The sequence below is a fragment of the Fringilla coelebs genome, assembly GCF_963513975.1.
Source record: "Fringilla coelebs genome assembly, chromosome: 20".
In the NCBI taxonomy this organism is placed as follows: domain Eukaryota; kingdom Metazoa; phylum Chordata; class Aves; order Passeriformes; family Fringillidae; genus Fringilla; species Fringilla coelebs.
In genome coordinates, this window is record NC_140046.1 from 7455301 (window position 1) to 7471210 (window position 15910).

Consider the following 15910-nt stretch of genomic DNA (forward strand, 5'->3'; position numbering starts at 1 on the left):
CACAGAATTCTCAGAATCACTGGGTTGGAAGAGACCTTCAAGATCATCAAGTTCAACTCAGCCCCAACACCTCAACTCAACCCTGGCACCCAGTGCCACATCCAGGCTTTGTTAAACACACCCAGGGATGCTGACTCCACCACCTCCCTGGGCAGCCATTCCAGAACTTCATCACTCTTTCTGTGAAAAACTTTCTCCTCATATCCAACCTGAGGTGGAGCCATGTGGAAGGCAAGGAGGCAGGATCCCTCCTTACTGCTCCCCCAATGAGGCATTATGCAGGGAAAAGCCGTGGCTCAGAGAGGAGGAAGCTCACTGCATCCTCCCACCACCCCAGAGCCCCAGCCCTGCTGCAGCCAGAGACATGGACACTGTTCCATGGGCTCACACACACTACCCATGTACCTACACCCATAAAAACCTTCAAAACAATGAGCAAGGACCAACCTACTCATCACAGCCACCGTCCCAGGGCTGCCCTCCTACCTTCTCCCTCCCTCCACACGCACAGGGTTGGACAGGGAAGGTAACAAGCAACAGATGGCCTGTAGGAAAGTGATGGTACCAGCTCAAACTCCATATGAACAGCCTCCAAATCCCTGCCAGAACTTGACTTAGAGCAACTAGATCCCCAATTTTCCAGCTGTTGGCAGAAGTGTCCCTGATCCCTGAGGCAGCAGCTTGCCCTCCAGCCTAGAGTAGCTTGGTTTACTCAGAACACATCTTTTTCCTTAGAAAAAAAACCACCCAGAAGCAGCACTTGCTGAGGAGAGTTAGAAAAATCCCTTATCATGAATCTTTTGACTGTATTTCTCTCTCTTTCATCACTGCACACATCACAAAATACATCTCACAGGGGACTGCTGTTCCTGGGCTCTTGATAAATAAGGGTCCTGCCCGGGGTCACCCGCGGGGCTCCGTGCCTGCTGCCAGCCCTGGTGCCGACAGCTTTCAGGGGAATTAATAAATAACAGGCAAGACAGAGGGAAAAGGCTTTTTTGTAACTTCTGCCAAAATATTTTTCCAGGGCTGGCTGCAGAGCCCAGCTCTTGTGTGCTGGGATTAAATGGTTTGCAGTGATGGCAGCATCCCTCTGGATGACACTGCATGCTTTGGTGTAAGGCAGGGATGCTGGCAACTGCACTGTACTAAATATCATTGCAATAATCAAAATTAATCTCCTCCCCACTGCAGCAGCCTCTCTTCCCTCTCCTCCAGCAGCTGAACAGTCCCCATGGGGCAACACACCAGTGGTAATTTGCCAGCCATGGCACTTCTCCTAAACACATCACCCCGTGGCTGTGCAAACAGGGAGGAAGATGCCATGGCGTGTGGCAGGCAGGGACAGGAAGGGGACATGGCTGCAGAGTTTAACCACAGTGGATGCTCCTCAAAAAGTTGCTCTCAGGTCTCTAAAGTGACACAATCCTGGCATGGAGTGAGTCAGGTGTTTCTACCAGCCAAGGGTCCAGCTCCCACCTATGCAGGTCCCTGCATGCCAGTGTCCATCTGTCCTTCCCTCACACAGGTGACAGGAGCAGGGGGGATGCAGGACCTGTTTGCAGGAATGATGGGATGGTGACAGTCCCTCTGGATGCTGCCTCACACCAGGGCTGTCACAGCCCTTCAGCACTTGCAAACCAGAAACTGGACAATGTGAGCTCAGCTCCTCCAAGCTCTGCTCCTCCTGACACCTGAGGCTTTTGGGGAGGTTTTTCCTTACTGCTTTTGACTTTCCTCAACAGGTTCCTGTAAAAGGTGCTGCTGGAGGGATGCAGGTTCCCACTGCCAGCCCAGATCACCTCCTTCACCAAGGGAAATGCTGCAGCCCTTGTACCTCTGAACACTGCACATCTCCCCCATCACAGCAGGGCACCCTGAGCTTCAGCCGAGACCCTGGACCCCAGGAGAAAACCAAAAGGGAAATTGTCCCCCCATCCCTTTGCAATACCAGGGCAGCAACCCTGGCAGCTTCCCTCTGCTCTTCCATTTCTAAAGCACAACACACAGACACGAATGAAAAACAGGAGAGAGGAGGAAATAAAAACAAAGAGCAAGGCAGCAGAGCTGTAAAATCCCGTGTGGATATTCCAGCACTGAAAGGTGCAGCGCTGCTCTCCTGCAGAGCATCCCACAGCTCAAGGGAATACTTGGCCCACGGGGACACATTCCTCTGCCAGCACCCAGCCAAGGTAGCTCCAGGCACAGATTTCCCTACAAGGGCAGGCGCTCGCTCCCCGCTCTGCGTGCCAGGGAGAGGGATGCCTGCCTCCTCTGCAGGAACACGGGCAGCTGCAGCAGCTCCTGTGCTCCTGGGGGACTTTCAGGAGGTTCCCTCGTACCCAGGTGCAGGTGCATGGGGGAAAATGAGGGTGAACAGCTCCTTTTTGCTCTATGCTGGAGGGGTTTTTGTGTTGGGACATGGAGATTTTGGTCCCTGCAAATTTTGGGTGGCCTCAGATGCAGAGCTGCATCTGCCCCTGGCAGGGAGTGTGATGCACTTGTCACTGCACTGCCACCTCTGCCAGCCACTCCTCTGGGAGGATGCTGAAGCCTAAAGCTGATGCCAGCTTTGCAGAGAAGTGCCCAGAGCTCCCTCGGGGGTGGAGATGCTCACCCCTGGGAGCAGCCTCACCTGCACATCAGCTGCAGTGGCAGGAGACTGCAGGGCACATGCTGCCATGGGAGAGGGAACAGGAACAGGGTGGCATTGCCACCATCTTGCACCTCCTGCAAAATGACCCTGGGGGCTGCTGTCCTCACTGGCACAGGGACAAACAGCTGCCTAAGTGCTAATCTGCCACAAAAGACACCAAGTCAATTCCTGTGCATCCAAACTCCTTTTTCAGTGGCCCTGCTACTGTCAGGGCAGGCATGTAGGGCAGAAAACACCTGCTTTGTGGTTTTGCCCCTGCTTTTACCACAGCACAGGTGAGAAAGGGTGATGCTCAGCACCCAGACAGGGCCTGCTGCTGAATGTGCTGAGAACAACCACAGCAGCACCTCCACCACCTGTGAGGGGTTTGCTTTGAGATGGTGAACATGAGGAGGTACAGGGACAGCACAGGAGGGGAGCAGGGTGACCTCAGCAGTGGGCTGATGCTGCACAGAGGAACATGAGCACTGGGGTTATCTCAGTGTCCTCTCTATATTTGGTACTTCTTGACAACCACTTAGAAAAGAGACAAAGAGACTTCTGCAAGGCTTTGGCACAGATGCCTGGAAACCTTCCTCTTGCATGCCACAGGATTCTGAGAGAACAAACACTTGAATGCAAAGAGCATGGAAAATATTAAAGATTCTCCAGCAAGAGATCCATGAGGGTGGTGAGCCCTTGCAAGCCTGTCAGTGTGTGACAGACCCCTGAGAACATCTCCACGCTCCTGACCAGAACATCTGCAGCTCACACGAAGCCAACCTCAGCCGTGCACGTTCTCTCACATTCACATCACCTCCCAAAACTGAGGCAGCAGAAACCTCAGAGGGGCCAGAGAGGAATGAAGGCAGCCAGATATGCAAAGGATGTGAGCAGAGTGATGGGGAGAGGAATGTAAAGCACTGAGACCACAGTGAGAACTGAGGAGTCTCAGCTTCCTGCCACTTCAAGGACAAGGAAAATCCAGCATAATGGAAACACAACTTATCTAAATCTCAACAAAGGAGAAACTTTTCCATGCAATTCCTGAGTCAGCAGAACTCACAGCTATACATTTGCACTCCCCAGCTGAACACCCTTGGCCATCCCTTGGAAGGTCCCATGCTGGAGACCATTCCCAAGCACTGTGTTGCAGAGACCAAGTGCTAGCCTGGCTCCTGGCCAAAACTGCCAGCAAACAGCTACTTCACAGGCTTGCTAGGTCTTATTTTGAAGCAAAACACAGAGACCACTGTGGGAAAGGAGATCCTGTCTGGGTAGAGTGTCCTGGCTCTATTATTGTATCTCTGTTCTCTATCTAAGCCATGTTCACCCAGACACATCCCAAGCAGGTCCCCACAAGACTGCAGGAAGCACAGGGATGCAGCATTCAGGGATGAGACAGGGAAGGAAGCCAACCCTTGCTCTGGAGTCTTGCAGGTATTCAGCTGGTGCTCCCCGCTCCACTTGGGTCTTACTGTCCTGAGAATGCCTGGTAAAAAAAAAATCACAAGACCACACATAAAAGTGGCTTTTGGAGGTTTTTCCCTTTGCTTTTCAAAGGCCAGAGGAATCAGGAAGATGAAGAGTTTCAATTGCTTCTTTCAAGTGTGACAATTGAAGTGTGGTGATTTTGCCACACAGCCGTGATGGAAGAGCTGTATGGGAAACCCTGGATCCATGAGACAGAGCAACCCATGAGCATCAGCAGCATTGTGACTGTGGGGATGAGGGAAGCTCAGAGCACCTGAAACACTGGGGGTGTGCCATGGGAGGAGAAAACTGAGCTGCTGTGCTGCTGTGATGGCACTTGAGAGGATCATGTGCCCACCAGAAACCTCACTGTGCTTGGAGCTGTGCAGGCAGAGCCAAAGAAAAGCCCTTCCTCCAACAGTGCTGAGATTTTATAGAGAAATACAAAGTGTGGGAGAAAGACAGACTCAGCCTCAGACTACAGATTGTGAAGTGAAGACCAAGGGCATGCATGGGATGTAACATGAACCAGCTCTCCCACACCCCAGCCCAGTGCCATGCTGTAGAGTTGTTGCTACAGGCTTGTAATCGTGGGATAAAACAGACCTGGGTGTCTGATGAGAGATGAAACAATTCAACAAAAATAGGCTAGAAACAATTTCTGTCTGTTTTGTAAACACAGGAGCCCTGCATTTCTGTTTCTCTGAGCAATTGCTGAGTTTCTGCATCAGCTCAACACAGGAAGAAAGGCTGACATGAGCACCACCTGCACACCAGGACACACTGATGGGGAGGGAGAACTGTTTGGGACCATTTCCTGCCTGCAATACTTTCCCATCCCATATTTCCAGGTACTTGCAAAGCCCTGCTCCATGACAAACCAAACAGAGCTGTTACAATGCCCCAAAGCCCTCCTTGACAGGGCTGGCCAGACCTGCCTTCAGCCTGGAAAGGCAAGAGTGGCTTTGCACAGATTTTCTGGGTTGTTATTACAGTGAGAAGTGAAAAAGAGGGGATTGCTATGACACAGGTTGCCTTAGGGGTGAAAAGATGGTTTGAGCAAGGTGATGGTGTGGAAGGAAATCCAGTCCTCACACTCAGATTGTTCATCTGCACCCAGAACTTCCCTGAGCAAGGACAGTGCCCTTCCTGCCCTTCTCCCTGCTATCACTGTCAGGACAAGCTCACCCCAAGAAATGAATAAATAAATCCTGTTTTCTGGAGAGTGGCCACCCCTGTGGCAGGCACAGCACTGCTCAGCAGCCCTGGGGAAACCTGTGGGCTTAACTCAGCGCTGAGATATCCCCCACAGCAACATCTTTTGCATGAAATGAAAGAAAAGATGATATCATCTCTTTGGAGGGCTGCCCAAAGCCATGCTGTGATTTACAGCATGGAGCCCAGGAGCACACAGGAACTGCTGCTGCAGTGTCACAGGAGCTGCTTCTCCTCTGGTTGTGCCAAGGGCTGCATCCTGAGAGGGGCTGGCCAAGGGCAGCCAGTTTAAAGCCAGTTTGTAAGGTGTTCAGCTCTCAGTTGATATCAGCATAGAGGCTGCCAACACAAAATAAGGATGGACAAAGAGGGATTGAAATCTGAGAGGAAAAAAGAAAGGGTTCCTGTTACAAATCAGTGTTTGATTTGTTTTGCTTCATAAGCAAAGGGATCCAGTTCCTGGACATACAAGAGGAGCTGAATTAATGACTTGTGGCAGGTTTATCTAATGCTCCAGCTCCAAAGGGAGCATTTCAAGCAGATGTAATTACCAACTGCTCTGCCAGGCGTGGCACCAGGAAAGAAGGGAGCAGAAGGAGCCCCTTTGCACACCAAAGGTGGGTGAACATGCAGGTGCAGACATCACAGGAGCAGAGGAGGTGAGGAAGGGGCCCACAAAACCACCAGGAACCCCAAGCAAAGTGCCACAGAGCCACCCTATCCCAGAGGGGTGCAGACCACGCTCACCATCCAGGTGGTTGCGGGAAAAGTACTTGAGTCCTTCATCCAGCAGGATCACAGGCAGGGAGATCTTCATCACAACCACCCACTGTGGCCAGCTCAGGGGGGTCACCTGGAAGATGAGCTGCAGGGTGGAAAGGGTTGGACATGTCACTAGGGAAGCAGGTGGGATATTTTGTTGTTTTAAGGATCACATTGTTGTATGGCAAAAGTTGAGAGAGGGTCGTCACAGGTGTAAAGAGGGAGGATCCAGACAGCCCAAAAAGGAGGATTTCTTCAAGGTCTGTCATGATCCAAGGTGAGTCTTGGCCAAGATTAGTGAAAAATTATAGTCTTAACCCCTCCTGCAGATGGGGAAAGTGAGGCACAAGGTAGGACCGTGTGTTTATGTGGTCACAGGTGCCCAGCAGGTGACAAGGGACAGTGCAACCTCCTGGGTACAGAAACACACTTCATCTTAAGCACCTTTGGGCATCAACCAAGGCATCCCCAACCTTGCAAAAGAGACAACTCCTAAAGGGCTGAACCACCTTCTGGAGTTATCTAGAGCCTTTGCATTGCCCATGGGGAGAGTTCTGTACTCCTGGCTCACGGGGCAGAATGATTCCTGTTTTCCATGCTGGGCTGAGCCATGGGACCTGAGGGCACATTCTGGGAACAGCCATCCCAGAAGTTTCCCGACCCAAAGATTGCTCCAGGGATGTCCTTGTCCACAGAGGGCACAGGGAGGTGACTGAGGGCACTCACAGGCATGGGCTTGACATAGAGGATGAGGAAGTGCAGAGCCATGGACATGATGATGGCCCCCAGCAGCCAGATGTTGAGCCAGGGTGGCATCCGCAGCAGCGACTGGTTCTCAGAGACACTGTGAAAGTGAGGGGACAGCGTTACCCCAGACAGCTCCCCACATCTGCCCATGCTGGGAGTTTCATTTCCCTCCAACATGCAAGGCCATATGCTACATCCTTTCTTTTCCAGGCTTTTCATCTCCAGGCCTTGCTGCAAACTGAATGTGGATACAAGGAGCAATGCATGGATTAGGGCTGATCATTAATGACCAAATCACTAATGAGTGCAGATCCAGTCCTTCCTTCACTGCTCCCAGCCACAGCACACGGCCTTGGAGGAGTTCCTCTATGGAAAACCCAGTGAGGATGCTCTGAATGGCTCTGCTGAGCCAAAGCAAAGCCCTCAACCCACCCACAGACACTCAAAAAGACAAAATCAGACACGCACAGAGCAAAGAGAGCAGCCCTGTGGCCAGCACACCTGTTCAGAGCATTGCACATTTCGATTGTCACCAGCACAGACAGAGCCATCGTCGTTGGGTATCGCGACTCGAAGATCTCACAGTCAATTCCTTCGAAGATGGGGTTGTCCTCAGTGCACCTCATGAAGTTCCTCTGTCAGCACAGGAAACTGCTGGTAAATACATGGCAGAGCAGCAGGAAAGGCAGGAGAGAGGAGGGAGAGTCGACTGGTTGGGGGGCACGTGATGAACTGGGTTGCTGTTAAATATCCCAGGGGTCAGAGCAACCAATAAAGTGCCTGCAGTGACCCAGCTTCTCTTGGGGCTGGGCCTTAGGGGTATGGCTGGACAGTGGCTTTGAGGCCCTCAGGTGCAGTTAGGAAGGAGTTAGAGCACACACGTGTCTCCATCAGAAATCCATCTTGCATTTCACTTGCCACTGGGATGTGATAGCACCTGCTTTCCCCCTGCCCTGCAGTTTTCACATTAGCTACAGTAATGTAATGTGAGAACAGATTCCTTCCAATATGGGACGAGGCACAGAAACTACTTTCAGCTTCTCTGAATCTTTCTGAATGTGAAACTTTCCCTACTGTGCTGGTGGCTGGCAGAAGCAAGGCTGGAAACAGCCTGAGTGAGAGAATTTGCTTCTGTTCTAAATTACTATCCTCTCCACTAGGAATTCAGGAACGCAACAACCAACACAGAGGAAAGATAGATGAAAGACCCCAAGACATGAATGCACACCCTCACCCACCTCTCCAGCTGCCAGCCTGCTCCCCTCTGACTCACCAGCTGATGGAAGGAGACCTGCGGTCCCTCGGCGTCGTACAGGAACCACCAGGTCGCTGCGCCCACCGTGGCCAGGCCCACGTACACTGCGGCCAAGAGAGACACCCTCACCCCAGCACCCAGAGAGGGACCCCTGCTGCCCTGTGATTTCAGGGTTTACCTCAGAACCTCGGGTCCCTCCCCTGAAGATTCCCTGCCAGGTGTGTCAGTCACCTCTCCTTTCCCCTCCCAGCACTGTCTGTCAGCCCTGGAATTCCAGGAGGGCACTGAGTGATTGGCAGATTCAAAGGATGCCCTCTACCCCCGGGGGGCACTGGGCCATCCAGGTGTCCTTTGTCCCTTGAGACCTCCTTCTGTGTCCCTGCCTGGTGGGATTCCTGCCCCTTCCCTGCCCTCTCCCTGGGGTTAAAGGAGCAGCACCCACGGGGTTCAGGAGTTCTGCTGGAGCTGCTGTGGGTTCAGAGGCTGTGGGCCAGAATAAAGCTCTGGATCCAAACTCTCCATCAGAACCCACTCCTTTCCTTCCCCATCGCCTTAAAGCTTCTCCCCCAGAGGTAACCCCGAAGAGCAGACCCTGCTATGGGGGGAGGCTCCATCCCAGCACCACCAGAGCTCCTGCACACCTGGACTTGTCTGCAAGCACCCAGCTACAGCACCCAGCCAGCCAAAAGTGTCTGTGGGGTGAAACACCACACACCCATGGCCAAAAGTGTCTGTGGGGTGAAACACCACACACCCATGGCCAAAAGTGTCTGCGGGGTGAAACACCACAGTGCCGCTGTTTGGTTCAGCACCAAGGGCCAGACCAGCTCAGGCACATCCTGTCCAGCTATTTTGGTGATATTCCAACAGAGCTCACCCCAGGACACACCAGACACACCCTGACACACCCACCCACCCAGCAGCACCCACCTCCAACAGCCAGGTAGCGGAAGAAGAGCCAGCCGCTGATGAGAGGCTCCTTGGGGTTGCGGGGCTGCTTGTCCATGATGTCCAGGTCGGGGGGGTTGAAGCCCAGCGCGGTGGCCGGCAGCCCGTCGGTCACCAGGTTCACCCACAGCAGCTGCACAGGGATGAGAGCCTCGGGCAAGCCCAGGATGGCTGTCAGGAAGATACTGCAGGGGAAAAAAAAAACATATGTGAAATTAGACAAGCTCTGGGCAGCCACGGTTCTGTGTCATGCAAGGGGGTGAGAGCATCCCAAGCCTCAAAATGAATATTCACCCCAAGTCCTGCAGACGAACCCACAGCCCCTGATAAGGAACCTGAAGCCTAGCACTGAATTTTGCAGCTAAAACTTGTTTGTGTTGCTATAAAAATTTGCTTTGCAGTTGTAACCCAACTATAGATGTCCCCAGGCCACAAAGGTTCCCATTCCCAGCACAAACACCCATGCTGAAATGCAAGGGCAAAGGATGATCCCAAGGTTGCGCTGATGTTGCTGAGGACCAGGAGGGAAGGGCAGGGATAGCTGTGACTGGGTGACAGCAGCCTGTGCACAAATATCTGCACCCAGATCAGGCACTTGCATGATCTTAAATAGGCAAAACTTTGACAGAACGGGTCCTGTAGGATGGCAGGATGGTAAAACTACAAAAAAAAAATTAAAAATCACTGCCCTTGGGGAATGAGACATGGTGCCTGGGATGACCAGTTTGGGCACTACATGCTGCTGCCTGCAGGTCACCTGTCCCAGGGGATGCGTCCCCCCACTGCAGCACGGTGCCCGCTGTGGGAGGCTCTCACCAAACGACCTCCCCGACGTTGGAGGAGATGAGATAGCGGATGAACTGCTTCATGTTGCTGTAGATGGCCCTGCCCTCCTCCACGGCCGACACGATGGTGGAGAAGTTGTCATCAGAGAGCACCATCTCAGCAGCCGACTTGGCCACGGCCGTGCCCGACCCCATGGCGATGCCAATCTCCGCCTTCTTCAGCGCCGGGGCGTCATTGACGCCGTCACCTGTCTGCACACAGCCGTGGGTCAGCGTGCAGGGGACTGTGCTGTGGTTGATGTCACGGTTTGCCTCACATACCCCAGGTCTCTCCCTGAAGATTCATTCCCCAGGTGTGTCAGTCACCTCTCCTTTCCACACCCTGACCCCTCCCAGCACTGTCTGTCAGCCCTGCAATTCCAGGAGGGCACTGAGTGATTGGCAGATTCAAAGGATGCCCTCTACCCCTGGGGGGTATTGGACCATCCAGGTGTCCTTTGTCCCTTGAGACCTCCTTCTGTGTCCCTGGCTGGTGGGATTCCTACCCCTTCCCTCCCCTCTCCCCGGGGTTAAAGGAACAGCACCCACAGGGTTCAGGAGTTCTGTTGGAGCTGCTGTGGGTTCAGAGGCTGTGGGCCAGAATAAAGCTCTGGATCCAAACCCTCCATCAGAACCCACTCCTTTCCTCCTTTCCTTCCCCATCACCTTAAAGCTTCTCCCCCAGAGGTAACCCCGAGGAGCAGACCCTGTTATGGGGGGAAGCTCCATCCCAGCACCACCAGAGCTCCTGCACACCTGGACTTGTCTGCAAGCACCCAGCTGCAGCACCCAGCCAGCCAAAAGTGTCTGTGGGGTGAAACACCACACACCCATGGCCAAAAGTGTCTGTGGGGTGAAACACCACCCAGCCATGGCCAAAAGTGTCCCTGGGGTGAAACACCACACAGCCATGGCCAAAAGTGTCTGTGGGGTGAAACACCACACAGCCATGGCCAAAAGCATCTCTGGGGTGAAACACCACCGTGCCACTGTTTGGTTCAGCAGTGAGGGCCAGACCAGCTCAGGCACGTCCCGTCTGGCTATATTGGCATTTACTCCAGTAGGATTGAGCAGGGTGGGGAGGAGGGGACAGGGGCTGGCAGGGTGTCCCCGAGGGCTCACCATGGCCGTGATCTCGTTGAAGGACTGCAGGTACTCGACGATGCGGGACTTGTGCGCCGGCTCCACGCGGGCGAAGCAGCGCGCCTCGCGGCACGCCCGGCGCTGCGCCTCGGGGGGCAGCTCATCGAACTCCCGGCCCGTGTAGGCCCTGCCAGACACGTCCTCGCTCTCGGAGAAGATGCCGATGCGGCGGCAGATGGCCACCGCCGTGCCCTTGTTGTCACCCGTGATCATGATGACGCGGATGCCGGCCTTGCGGCACATCTCGATGGACGAGGTGACCTCTTTGCGGGGAGGGTCCAGCATCCCCACGCAGCCCACAAAGGTCAGGTTGTTCTGGGAGGGAGGAACACACCCCAGACCTACATTAACCCCTTGGGATGCAGCCACTTCGTGCCCTGCTGTGAAACCACCCTGGGCTGTCACAGACGTGTTTTGTGAAAAATCCTTTCCTTAGGATTTTTGCTCCGAAGAAGCTGAGAGGCCTCGGGAACAAAATGAACACAATGATTGTCTGCTGGTGTGGAATGCAACAGGTGGATCTGTGACTGGTCTCATGTGGTTGTTTCTAATTAATGGCCAATCACAGTCCAGCTGTCCAGGCTGTCTGGGTCAGTTCAAGCCTTTGTTATTCATTCCTTTTCTATTCTTAGCCAGCCTTCTGATGAAATCCTTTCTGTTATTCTTTTAGTATAGTTTTTAATATAATATATATCATAAAATAATAAATCAAGCCTTCTGAAACATGGAGTCAAGATTCTCGTCTCTTCCCTCATCCTGGGACCCCTGTGATCACCGTCACACTGGGCTTCACAGGGATTTCCCCTGGGAAGAAACTTCCAAGAGGTTTCCTACCAACTGCTCGATGGATGCACTCTACAGCCCCAATCCAATGGATGCTCCCATCCCTCTGCTCCTCCTCACACATTTTCTCTTTGCTCCCCTCCTCTCCATCCCTCCCAATGATCTCCAAGGCCCTTTCAGCAGTCACTCCAGAGGAAAACACCCTCAATGCGATGGGGCTTGTTATCCTTCAGATCATCCCCTGAGGTTTGCAGAGGAGATGAGCCATTCCACTGCCCACGGAGAAACCAGCGGGAAAACCCTACTGGGACAGCTGGGAAAACTCTAGGAGCACAGAGGACAGAGACCAAGGCCCGGGGTGCCGTACCTCATAGTGGACGAAGGCGGCCGAGTCGTGCAGCTGCATGCTCTCCCTGCGCACGGGCGTGTCCTGCGTGGCCAGGGCCAGGCAGCGCAGCGTGTCCATGCCCATGCCCCAGTCCCGGATCCTGCCCAGGATCTTGTCCCGCACCGGGGCCGTCAGCGGCACCTTGGCGGTGCCCACGCGCACGTGGGTGCAGCGCTCGATGACGCTCTCCGGGGCGCCCTGCGAGGGGGAGAGCAGGGCTCAGGGGCCGGGGTGACGCTGGAGGATTGAAGGGAGCGCCAAAGGGAGGGAAGGCACCGAGTTTGGGCAGAAACAGAGGAAATCTCCCCAAAATTCCAGCACACATCCCGGCCCTGTGGCTCAGGGCACTAGATGGCAGCCTCTGACTGAACACACCGGGATCGCACCCGGGTCACCAAGAGCGGGATCTGCTGGAGAGCCAGCTGACTCCTGCACAACCTGCATATCCTCCCGAAATACTGCCAGCCCGCCCCACAAACCCCTGCTCCGACCTGCAGGGGATGAGGGCTGTAAATCTGTGAGGGAAAAAATGTGGGATACTCAGCAGATGCTTGTGATGCCTTTGCAATTCAGGAAAACATGTCCTTCAGCATCCCAGCCTCTCACCCCAGCCCTCCTGACCTTACAAATTACTCTTTAATATAAAACTTGCAATCCTGCCATTGCACCTCTTAAAAAGCTCGCCCAGGGCCACAGATCCAGAGGCTTCAGAGGGTCCCAGCCTGACCTGGAGGGCAGAGTTCACCCACCCAGATAATCTCCCAGTGGGAACAACAATATCCAAATCTTCTCAGAGTCAGCGGGGAGAAATTCCAGCACATCTCTTCTCTTGGGAAGAAAATGTCCTAAGAAACACTATTTTATTTCTGGTTACAGTGGAAAACTGGACATCATCCTTTGGGCACTACTGGCATCCGGAGGGTCCGAGCCTTTAATAAAGGCAAGTGCTCAGATTCTGCACGAGGGCAGCCCTACCTTGACAGACAGACAGTGGCCTCAGCCCTACCTTGACAGACAGACAGACAGTGGCCTCAGCCCTACCTTGACAAACATCTTGCTGCCAGCAGAGTTGTTGCCAGGCCCGCTGGGGGTGCAGTACACGGACATGGACTTGCGGTCCCGGGAGAACTCCAGGGTGCACTCCTTCCTCATCAGCTGCTTGATCACCTGCAGGAACAGCACTGGGCTGAGCAGGACGTGCCAGGGACACTGGTGGTCTCTGCTTTGGCTGACAACCCTGCTGAGCCCTGGGATGGGAGGAGAAAGGCAGCCACAGGAGGCAGGAAGGATGGGACAGGGCTAAAGCTACAAGCTTTCCTTATCTGAAAGGAGTCAGGAGATTTATTACAGCCTGCACAGATCTATCCTGGGGAAAATGCTGGAACTGAGAGCCCTCTGAGCGAGGGAAGACACTGTAAGATCTAAAGCAGAGGAAATACAGACCCAAAATAAAGTGTGTTTTCACCCAGGAGAACGGGGAGGCATTGGAGTAGGGGAATAGCCAGCACAAGACATTTTCATGTCAAAAATAGATGTTTCCAAGGAGCAAATGTCACTGGGGCAGGCAAGGCTCTGGGGAGCTGTGGCTGCCCAGTGCAAACTGGGTACCAGAAGATAACTCCAAACTTCCTCATCTGCAGCCAGAGCTCAGGCTGTCATTTAGAGGGTCTCTCCTGCCTGAGCAGGGACTGGACTGAGTTGGAGCCTCAGGAATCACCCACTCCAAAGCTCCATGTAGGTTGGTCCTCAAGGCCCTGGCATCAGACCCCAGGGCCACTGTTCCAAAAACAGCTCACTACGAGAGCCCAGAAGTGACATCCTTGTGCCAAATCAGTCCCTTAGAGCATTGCAAGTGCTTATTTGCCCAAATTTCAGACATCCTCCATGCCTCCTCTCCCTCCCATCCCCCAGTGCTGCAGCTCACAGGGGCTTCTCCCCACTCACCGAGTTGCAGGCGTTGGCTCTCTCCACCTTGGAGAGCTTGCTCAGGTCTGTGTTGAAGACGTTCATCTTCTCCACCAGGCATGTCAGGGCTGTTTCAGTGGCTTCCCCCACCTTCTCATAGACTTTTTTCGACTAGAAGGCAGAAAAAAAAGAGCTTAAGCTTTAGAGCACATCCTCTACCCACTGCTGCTGCCCCCGAGGACGCTGCCACCCACCCACGACAGCATCCCCTGGGGATGAGCCGAAGCCAGGGAAGGGGATCCCAAGGGACAAACTCTACTGGCTTTGCCCTGAAGCACAGCAAGAGCCTCCCCCCGATGCCAGCCAGGCCCTGGTGCCCCCACACCTCATTGTAGTCCAGCGAGGAGTCGTTGCAGAGGGCACAGATGGTGGCCAGCTCCACCAGCCCGTCGTACTGCCCGCACTGCACCGGCCGCTCGTCCTTCAGGCTGCAGGCAGAAAACAGCAATGGGCAAACCCAGGGCACTGGGAATGTTTCTCTGTCTGCTCTGGGGTGCCCTGACCCCCAGGGCAGCACTGACTGTGACCCTCATTCATGGAGAAAGTTTCCTAAACTCCAGAATAGACTGGAATCCACCAAAGTGTGAAATGGATTATAGAGAGCAGTGTAGGTGTGTCACTGGGTGAGAAATTGAGGGTTTGGGATTTTTAGTGCTGTGGATGGAAGCAAGATGGAGGGCACAGGGTGTCATCCTGGGCTTCTTCTTCATGCTTCTTCTTCCTCCTTCTCCATGGGTTTGGGTGGCATTTTTGTAATTGGGCAGGAAAGTCCCATTGTGGGCTCTGTGGGATCAGTTATTGGGGTAAAAGGGAAAATAATCCAGGTGTCAGCTCTTAATTGGATAGTTTAGTCTTAAAAGACCTTGAAACAAGGGATTGTTGGCCATTTGGTGCCTACTGTGAGTTTGCCTACTGCCAAACTCCCAGCAGTGAGACTGTTTTACTGATAAGAAATAATAAACACTTGAGTCTGAACATGAGCTACTGTCTCAAGTGCCTTCAATCCAGACCCAGGGAAACCCACAGCTGGAGCCACCACACAACCCCAAGAGCCTCACACCAGCTCACACCTTCAAATACAGTTAGCTCACCCTAAAGATCCCTCCTAGGGGGATATATAGCCTACACATCACACTTGTAAAAGTGGAAGCAAAAGCCCAGCTAAAGCACCAGTGCTGGCAATAAATCCTTGGGTTCGCATTTTGTACTTTATTAAAAGGGGCAGCACTAAATTGCAAATGAAATATCACAGGAGGCAAATAAATTCTGCAAGTGGCCCAGAACAAGGGGGGCTGCAGAGGAGTTCAAAGGAGCAAGCAGGGGCTGCTCACAGGCTGATGGTGAAGGTGATGGACCAGAAAAGGGGCAAAAAAAATCATGTTAACATCCACCCCCTCAGGGGCTTCCATTTGCTTTGAATCCAGAGGAGCTGTGGAACCAACAGCAAGTCCCTTCTCCTCCCTGAGATGCTGTTTCACACTCCAGAGGGAACCCAGGGGAGCATTTAGGAGCAGCAGAGAGCTTTAGCAGCTGCACTGCTGTGACTGCTTCCAAGCAAGTGCTGAACTGTGATCTTTGCTTCCTAAATAGCAGCTCTTTGCTAGGGAAAGGAGCAGCCCTGAACACTCCAGGCAAGCCAGATGCTTCTCCTCTCCTGGTGGCAGGAATGGTAGCAGTGGTTTTGAAGGAAATCAAAAATTCTCCTGTTTCCAGCAGAGGTAACTGCAGGTTAGAGCTGTGTAAACCCAGCCGGTCATCTGCTGGCTGGAAAA

The 15910-nt window shown here is 53.4% G+C and overlaps 1 protein-coding gene across 1 annotated transcript in view; it reads right to left on the minus strand.

Annotated features, from left to right (window-relative positions):
* The window catches only part of ATP2A3 (ATPase sarcoplasmic/endoplasmic reticulum Ca2+ transporting 3), a 56516-nt gene that overhangs the window by 4703 nt on the left and 35903 nt on the right, over positions 1 to 15910 (minus strand). Inside the window, exons 10-20 of the mRNA XM_084219060.1 lie at positions 14464 to 14566; positions 14118 to 14249; positions 13215 to 13340; positions 12153 to 12371; positions 10982 to 11317; positions 9852 to 10072; positions 9018 to 9220; positions 8106 to 8191; positions 7334 to 7467; positions 6812 to 6929; positions 6071 to 6188 (exon numbers count right to left, since the gene is read on the minus strand). Coding sequence (XP_084075186.1) covers positions 6071 to 6188; positions 6812 to 6929; positions 7334 to 7467; positions 8106 to 8191; positions 9018 to 9220; positions 9852 to 10072; positions 10982 to 11317; positions 12153 to 12371; positions 13215 to 13340; positions 14118 to 14249; positions 14464 to 14566 — 1796 coding nt within the window. The remainder of the gene's footprint in view (positions 1 to 6070; positions 6189 to 6811; positions 6930 to 7333; positions 7468 to 8105; positions 8192 to 9017; positions 9221 to 9851; positions 10073 to 10981; positions 11318 to 12152; positions 12372 to 13214; positions 13341 to 14117; positions 14250 to 14463; positions 14567 to 15910) is intronic.